Genomic DNA, 9374 nt, shown 5'->3' with positions numbered 1-9374 from the left:
CTCGGCAGTTCGTAGAGGGCGTCAGGGGTACATGTATTACCAATGAAATTACTACAGAATGTACACACTCAGTTTTAGTTTCCTTGAATTGTGATAATCATAATGATATCATTACCAATGAATGATAAGGATAAGGATATCTAATTCAAGACCTTTCGTGCAGAAAATGATCTTGTTGAAAGATTTTAATTTCTGCTTCATTTTTTTTTTCTATTCCAGAGAATCTTGATAAAAGATCGTCGTTCTATATCAAGACTAACAGCTAATGGTCTCTGAACGGGACAACCCCCTTCCATCTACTGTTTTAGTCGTGTCACAAGTGTTTTACATAGATGAATTTGCTGCCCATGAATATATATTCGTATATACAATGAAAGATGAAAGTGTCTAACAAGAATGGAATAGAGAGTTTGTATCCAGTTAACGCTGATCACTAGGACATAGGATGTACTAATATAAGCACACGTACAGGTTGGGCCTATGCATTGATAAACTGGAATCCATGCAACATTTTTATGTCGCATGGGTCCACGTCACCCACTCTATTCTCATATTTTTTGTGTGTTTCAACTACATTTCAGACGAACTTTTCTGGCAAAAAGTGACAGTGGTGTAAGTGACAGTGTCACCATTTAGCCTCTATCACTTTAAAGAATGTATTAAAAGGTTGATTCCTTAGAAGCTTGTGGTGGCTTTTTCTCTTTTGGAAAATGTTCAAAACCAGAGTTTAATGACGAGGATTTTCGACTCTCTCGCTCTTCACGTCTGCGAGTGTACAGATCTCCAAGCGTGTAAAGGTGCGGATTGACTGCCGAGTTGATGGGGAGGATGAACACCACGCACCATGCATACAGCTCTGTCGGTATCACGAACGCGCCCGACTGCGCCAGAATCCCCATTATTATGATGGGCATCCAACAACAGAAATCCGTGCCGATAATCAGCGCCATGCGTGCGGCGAGACGAAGTTCCTGGTCTCGCTCGGGCGTGCGCTGAGCCTTCCGCGCAGACCTCCGGGCGTACACGAATATTGTGACGTAAATGAACATGATTATCAGGAAACTAAGAAGATTGACTCCAATGAAGACAATGATACTGTAGTACATGTAGTTTCCCACTGCCGCACTTGACACAACCGGCTGATTGTTCTCATAGGCAGTACTGTCAAAATTTTGAAAGGTGAATTCTACTTCTGTGCTACGAATCAGGGGAAGTCCGAGGCAAACGTCAGAGTAGATGTAAAAGCTGTCCCCGTCAGTCAGGACGTGAGTGACAATGGGAGGGATGAGGCTCATTATCACCGACACAATCCAAATAACAGCCGCAAAGATCTTCACCGACTTCTTAGTGAGATGAAATCTGGAAAAAGGAAAGACCACGCCCTGGAGTCGATCTAGGCTGATAAGGGTGATCATCAGCACTGAGGCCTCGCTCGACAACACTGCGATAACTCCGACGACCTTGCACAGCGGACCTTTACGCCAAATGTGGGCATGCACGAAGTAATTACTCCCGTACGCCGCATCAGCGGACGCCAAGAAGATCATGTAGACGCCGGTGAGGAAGTCGGCGGCAGCCAGATTCATGATCATTATGGCTTGGATCAGCGCCTTCTCGCTGCGGCCGCCCTTTTCACGCAGACGCATCACCAAAACGAAGGCGTTACCGAGCAGGGCGCTGAAGCCTAGGATCCACATGAAGATGCTCAAGACCTGGTATTGGAGGAGACCCCCTGTGCAGGTTGAGAAGCGGGTCTGTGCGTAGTCGATGCAGTTCTCTAGATTCACAACCCGACAGCAGAGACGGAAATCGTTTACGTAGCTGTGGAATCCAAATAGACGAAAACGATGACAATCATAGAATAGGTAGAATCTATAGAAACACACACACACACACACACACACACACACACACACACATCATGTAAATAATTGATTTGGTTGAACACCGTACTCCTCACACCTAAGAGCAATACACTGACGTATCCTTGTAATTATCAGGAACTAATTGCGTAATAATTCAAAACTGTCACCAAAATCCTTCTTGTTCAAACAGTAACACTGTTCATTACTGTCATAGATAAGTAAAGAAAAAGTAATAGTCGTAATATCAACAGGCAAAGTTATAAAGATGGCAGGATATTCAGAAAATCTGACACAAGAAGGACGGGATGCTTTACTTGTGAACCTTTACATTAATAAGATCGTAGCAGCTGACTTTGATAAACCTGATGATTAGCTGGGTATGATATCCCATTCCTGGATTTTCCCAGATTTGTACTTGTTTGAAGCGTTCAATGATCACATCATGGACCTGGTAGGGTCCATGATAATATTTAGCTGCAAATTATTTTGAATGGCCTTTTTCCTTTTTCTTTTTCTGTTTGTACAGTGTCATTTATATTGCCGGCACAAGGGCCCATGCAGCTCAGGTTGTTTGGGTTTGCTTGTTCGCGTTTGTTTGTTTGTTTGTTTGTTTTTTTAACTGAAACTATTTCTTCGTTTACAAGGAGATTATCAATCAGCCAAGAAAATAAAAAGAGTTAAGTTGAAAGTTCATTCTTCGAGGCGTTGTAATCTGTAATGAATGAATACAGAGCAAAGTATGCTTACAGGTCTCGGAGTCCATCCAGTCCTTCGAAAATATCGACAGGAAGCTCGATCAGCTCAGCCTCTGTCAAAACTCTTGGGCAAGATAATCAGATAATAAATATAATTAAGATATGAATATTGGCTATATGTAGCAAAGTTGAAGGCATAGTTTACCATTTGCAGATGAAACGAAAACCCAGGTTGAGTGCTTTAAAAATAGTTACAAAATGTGCATCAGGGATAGAAACAACCACTGTAAAAACTTGAATTCGTATAAACGATATACATTATTGTCAAATACACAAAATGTGAACAATAGCTACAATGCAAATGTTTCTAGACTAAACCGTCTACAGTTATGGTTTATTGAAAAAATATGCTTATATCTCTTTATATTTAGGCTTTTATTGCAAAAATTACATATTGTAGGATGTTTTGTGATGTAACAGACCTACACATTCAGGTATGCGTCAAGTGTGATATCTTGAACATCTCTCAAATCACTGCTCCTAAAGGTAAATTTGACCTTTACGGTTATCAAAAATTGTGAAATGGAGCATTGATTCCTTAGTTAATTAGTTACTTTCACGTTTTGTTTGTACCATCAAAACAACTGACGTTCTTAATTTGGTAAGTAAGCATTTTCAATATCTCCTATCAAAATTCATCTTTGCAAAGTTGTTACCAATCACATGAGTGTGACACATCAATTATTTTGTTTGGTTTTCACGAAACATTTGGTCGGATTTTGTGTGCAGGTCGACGAAAGACTTAAGTGGAAAGGGAACCATAACTGTATGTGACAAAAGTAGCATGCTAATTGTATAGTATGCAGATAGTGCCATGTCTGATAATGGTAATTTTCAATATCCGCGGTCACATTGGCAAAAGTTTAACTTCGGGAAGTCTTTACGAAGTGTAACTTCGGGAAGTCTGCGAAGTTTAACTTCGGGAAGTCTTTGCGAAGTTTAACTTCGAGAAGTCTTTACGAACTTTAACTTCGGGAGGTCTTTGCGAAGTTTAACTTCTGGAAGTCTTCGCGAAGTTCAACTTCGAAAAGCCTTTACGAAATTTATTTTCGGGAAGTTTTTACAGAGTTTAACTTCGGGAAGTCTTCGCGACGTTTAACTTCGGGAAGTCTTCGCGAAGTTTAACTTCGAGAAGTCTTTACGAAATTCAACTTCGGGAAGTCTTTGCGAAGTTTAACTTCGGGAAGTCTTCGCGACCTTTAACTTCGGAAAGTCTTTGCGAAGTTTAACTTCGGGAAGTCTTCTCGAAGAGGGCTTATCCATGATCTTAAGGCAAATGTGCGAGCTGAAGTAACAAATACACTTTGTCCCAAACTCTGTAGCATTAATTTGTCTGACAAGATGATCTTGCAAGATGTAAGCTCATGAAAGTAGGCCTACTACATTCCCGATACATAAAGATGAGAAGCAAACATTGTAGTAATTGCGGACTGTTGCTTTTCGTCATAACTTACATTGCGTCGACTCGAATCAGGGAATAGAACGCTCCGGGGTCGATTCGGGAGATTTCGTTGCCCCCAAGGTCACTGGCGCATGAGGAGACAGTAGTTTACAAGTTAGAACCAAAACATGTCCTTGTGGGATTTTGTTGTAGAAATTATAGTATTATCATAAATTGACTAATTTTAATATTTGTTAATCTTTTCCCACATATCAATATGGGAGAAACATTGGTAGAATTTCACTATGATTTGTCAAAATTTCACAAAATTGGACTTCTTTGTTTTAATACTTGGAAATTTGAGAGATAAACTGAGACATACATCTTCTTAGGTTGCCAATCTAAGAATTATGGAATTACATTCAGCATTTAAGATACTGTGGAATATTATGCAAGAAAAACAAATACATCATATCGATAAACAATAAAAGGCTCAAAAATGAGTTTTTCTCTTTATTCTGCATTATAAAACACAGAAAATTAAATGTATTGCAACACTGGAAAGGTCTCAGAACAAGAGCAGAAATATAGGAATAATGATCAAGACTTATACAATGCTGACACTTACAGTATTCTAAGGCTGATTAGTCCATCGAATGCGCCTGTTTCTATATACCCAATGTCATTACTTTGAAGGGTTCTGCAGATATGAATTTATCAGGGAAGAAACAACATAGAAGGAAAGAAAAGACACAATTCTCAGATTGTACATTTGACGTAATGAGAGTTTAGAAGCTTGATATGGGCAGCGTTTGAAAAACTTCGAAGGGCCGCTGTTAAACTAAATAATAAATTATGCCATGAGACGGTCGGACTTTTTTTTATGTGAATGTGAATTGAGATGTAATATATCACTCGAAGACAATTGGAATTGGCAGAAGGTTTATCTTATTGTCGGTAGATCTGATCCATTTTAATGTGTCACGCATGTTTTGGTAGGAATAGCTTCCCCATTCAAATTCACGCGATCACCGCCGGAAAGCATGAGGACAAGGGGCCCATTATACAACCCCTGAAAGCATTCGTGCTTGAAAAGCGTGCAAAAAGACGATTATCAATGCCTTTTCAATAATATCGAAACATACTCGAGTTGACACTGCCGAATACGAAGCACAGCGAAATCAGTGACTACTCGCTTCACGGGAGGCCAACAGACACGACAGAATACAAAGACACGATTTCATGTAAACATTCGAAACAAGCGAATGGTGGAAAACGGGCAAGAGACTCGAATGAACGTCTGAACCGTCTCTATGAAAGATTTAAGAACATGAAAGATGATAAAAACTGTCCTAAAGAATCTCCTTCAATCATCACTCGAATCATCTATATCGTGTATTCGTGTTTAAAGCTGATTTTTAGCATGGTCTTTCCGATTAAATAAGTTTTCTTCTGCTTATACTACTTAATTCACGTCTGTAACATTTTCTTATCTTACTCTTCATTATAATAATGAGGGAGAGAAAGCACTAAAGGAAATAGAAAAACTGACAGACACATAAATAGACAAAATACCCTATGACCGCACCACGAACAGTTAAGATGAATCCTCATTCCGACCATTTAGTACTTTGTTGTACTTACAAAACTTCCAGGTTTATGAGATCTATGAAGGTGCCCGCCGCGAGTGAACGAATCCTGTTGAAGTTGAAATTCCTGTTGATGTGATGTACATGTACGGGGCATGAATTTATAATGTTTTTAATCCTGTTTTAATGGAATCAAAATGTGGCACACTATTCATTGTCTTTATTCATGATTGCAATTCACCATTCATCCTTTATTACTCATCAAAGAAATCATTCAAACATCCGTAAAACTATATGCAATGTGCTCACACATAAAATCCGTCATTTTTTTTTTTGTCGATTAAAGTTGAACTTTGATATAAATGATGAACACTTGCGATCTATGAAAGTTGAACCTTTTCTTTCCATTTGAGCTTGATACTTGATCCCTTCAATAACATATTTCTGATATTCTATGGAGAGCACAATGGAAAAAAAATCGATTCAGACGACAGCGAACTATCATGCTACAAAACATGACGTCACAGGCAACTATTCCGTATACTGTTTATAATACGCAACTTGTTTTCCCATAGTAAACTAGTTTGAAACTACGTGACATAGAACGAGATCATAACAGCAACAACACATCAATATTTACTGATACCACCATATTCATTTTTTACACTATGATTCGGAAAATAATGTCATGATGGCAAATTAGTGTAGAGAAAGATTTACACCTAGCCAATCGATGAAATGATTCGGTGTTTGTTTGTTTGTTTTGTATGTCATTAAACTGTACTAAATGGTAAACGTGGTAAAGCACTGATATCAAAGTAAGCCTACTTTACATGATTTAAAGAAAGACAAATTTATATTTGGATGAAACTGCCTGAAGATAGAAAGGAATGGTACTTAATATCAAAATGAGATGAAGAAAGTCTATGTTCGCAGTCTACATAACTGAAAACTTAAATCGGTTGCTGGACACAAAAAACTGCTAGTTCGTCCTGCTGGACTGACATGTAGGACTAGTTTTATGCTGAAGTCCAGTATGTGGCAAAACTAATTTAAGTTTCTATTGACACTTGCTCTATACAGCGATATAGTTAAGCAATATGATATAATCTAAATCGCTCCTTTAAGCGGTCTGGTTCCACATATTCATGACATTTAAGAATACAGCTAATTTCATCACCAGAAATTCGTTGGTGTAATAAATAATAACGAATAAACTTGTTGGGGGTTTACAAGAGAGAGATGCAAAAATGATCAACTTACATGTAGGTCAGTGTTGACAGTCCCTCGAGCATCAGGCTTGTGATGTTAGACAGTGAACTCCCCCTTAAGATCCTTCAAAGAGAACATCAATAAAAGTACAGTAAGACAAACTTTTATATCAGTGATATTATGACAATGGATAGAAAATGCCATTCTACCCGTCCGACGGGACCGACACTCACGAGTCATACGGCCCATGAGTTCGGCATTGAAAAAGAAAAGAAAAGAAAAAAGGTCTATGAGTCATATAACCCACTAGTCATACAGCCCATGAGCTCGACACTAAGCAAATAAGGTCCATAAGTACGACAGTAGGGAAACTGTACAGGGCCCACGAGTCCGACACTGAGCAAAGAAATAAAAAAAAAATAAAGAATTGGAGAATTCATCCCTTTATAGTTGCAAAATTTTCTTTTAACAAACCTAACAATATGCATGAAATTGTCTGTTTATTTGCTTCCTTTTGTTCGTCGCGGTTGATTATGGTATGCACGACAGGCTCCATTGTTTATTCAATCCAAAAGCATTCCGCGGTTTTCCCGCTATTTCAATTTCTTTTTAAGTTGGAGTCAAGTATTTATATCAAAATGTTTAGTCTCGCAACTATAAATTCAGCATTGTGGATGATGTCTCTGGTAACTACTGAAATCATAGAGATTTTTCTATAAATTGAATGCCAGTCCACAACATGCTGAAGTTTACCTGGATGTATAGTGTTGAATTGGAAATAATAGCATAGTACACCAAACTTGGAGATCAACTTTTTCAATTTCTTTATAATCTTCATAATCATAATTTCTTCATAATCATTACATCTCACAAGTGTCTGACGGAAAGAACAAAAATAGATACCATGAAATTCAAAGTTATATCATGACGGGCTTCAATGAGTCTATTCCTGCTCGAAGGAAATGAAAAAATAATATGATAATGATTATTATCTTTATCAGCATCATTATCATCATTATCATCATTATTATCATTATTATCATCATCATCATTATCATCATTATTATCATTATTATTATTATCATCATTTCCATTATTGGTAATATCATCATCTTTCTTATCGCTTTTAAATGGCCACCATCTTCTACGATATATCAATGTTATATTAAAACTGAAATTGCTCTGATTCTAGTGTTCCAGGATTCCCTAATATCCCATGTAGGCCTATATGCAAGGAAAGAGTAGAAGGGCACTTCGAGAGAGCAGACCTCCGCCAAGCAGCCATGATTAAAATATCGTCATTTTCGTACGCAGCATCTGTAACACAAACATAGTAGTATAGGAACATCTACGGTTCAATATACTTTGGTGAAAATCTGATCATCAATGTCCGTTATGACCCCATGACCTTTGAGCTGTGACGTCATACCCCCGAATTTGATTGTGTCTTTCTTCCTACCTTATGAACACAATCTGCAAGTTTTGTGAAAATTCAATTATCCGCACTCGAGTGATTGGGATTTATTTTATGTACTTTATAACCCCTATGACCTTTGACATTTTGATCTCATGATCCCGACATGAGATTGTGAGCATACTTTTCAATATAATGAAAATTTGATAATTTGTTCTCGAGTTAATAGGAGATGAAGCTTTTTTGATTTCCTTCTGGTCCTCTATGACCTTTGACATATGACCCCATGACCTTGAAATTAAATATGTACTTTATTACATCATTACAAACACATCCCGCAAGTCTGATGAATATTCAATCATTTGTTCTCCGGTTATTTATGTCAAATGACCCTTTTATATGAACTTGACCTTTGTCCTCATGACCCCCAAATTTAATCATTTCTTTCTTACTTCATTATTAACTCACCTTTCCTATTTGATGAAATGCCATTATTTGTTTTTAAGCTATTTGTCCACAGACAAACAGACAGTAAGATAGACTGACGGATAAAGATATGGCATCGAAAACACAACTTTCGCCGGTCGTAGGTTTAACCTCCTGGCGGAGGTTATCAAAAAAGAAGAAAAAAATCATTATCATCATCATCACCATCATCATCATAACGCATACTTACAACGCGAAAAGATACGAAGTCGGTTGGAAGGCACCGTCTTCAATGAACAAATCATACCGTTGTCTTACTGGCATTGGAGCAGAAACCACTCTGTAAAAGAAAAATAAAGAAAGACAACCAAGAAAAGTGTTGTCTTGTCGATTCTTGTACGTCAGAGTTTGTTTGTTTGTTTGTTTGCTTGTTTGTTTGTTTGTTTGTTTGTTTGTTTGTTTGCTTGTTTGTTTGTACTATGCGTTACATATCCCCCTTTTTTACGAGTACATCATGTGGCGAGAGATAGGCTAAGCAGCATTAGGCATTTAAGAAACGCAACACAACAGCGGGTATCTATAGATAGCAAGGAAGAAAAAAAAATCGAGCCATGCTAGTTGGAAAAACCTCAAATTTCAAATCAATTTATTTTAATTCAGTTCAATTGAGTTCAGTTCAATTCAATTCAATTCAATCAATCATCAATTCAATTTCTTTTTAATTGTCCAATA

The 9374-nt window shown here is 37.6% G+C and overlaps 1 protein-coding gene across 1 annotated transcript in view; it reads right to left on the bottom strand.

The window, feature by feature from the left end:
- Positions 1–659: 659 nt before the first annotated feature.
- The window catches only part of LOC140237061 (uncharacterized), a 29215-nt gene continuing 20500 nt past the window's right edge, over positions 660–9374 (bottom strand). The window contains exons 8-13 of the mRNA XM_072317002.1: positions 6854–6925; positions 5646–5717; positions 4630–4701; positions 4075–4146; positions 2613–2684; positions 660–1821 (exon numbers count right to left, since the gene is read on the bottom strand). Of these exons, the coding sequence (XP_072173103.1) occupies positions 660–1821; positions 2613–2684; positions 4075–4146; positions 4630–4701; positions 5646–5717; positions 6854–6925 (1522 nt within the window). The remainder of the gene's footprint in view (positions 1822–2612; positions 2685–4074; positions 4147–4629; positions 4702–5645; positions 5718–6853; positions 6926–9374) is intronic.

This window comes from Diadema setosum, chromosome 13 (genome assembly GCF_964275005.1).
Source record: "Diadema setosum chromosome 13, eeDiaSeto1, whole genome shotgun sequence".
NCBI lineage: Eukaryota > Metazoa > Echinodermata > Echinoidea > Diadematoida > Diadematidae > Diadema > Diadema setosum.
The sequence above is the reverse complement of the archived record's forward strand: the minus strand, read 5'-3'. Positions and strand labels throughout refer to the sequence as shown.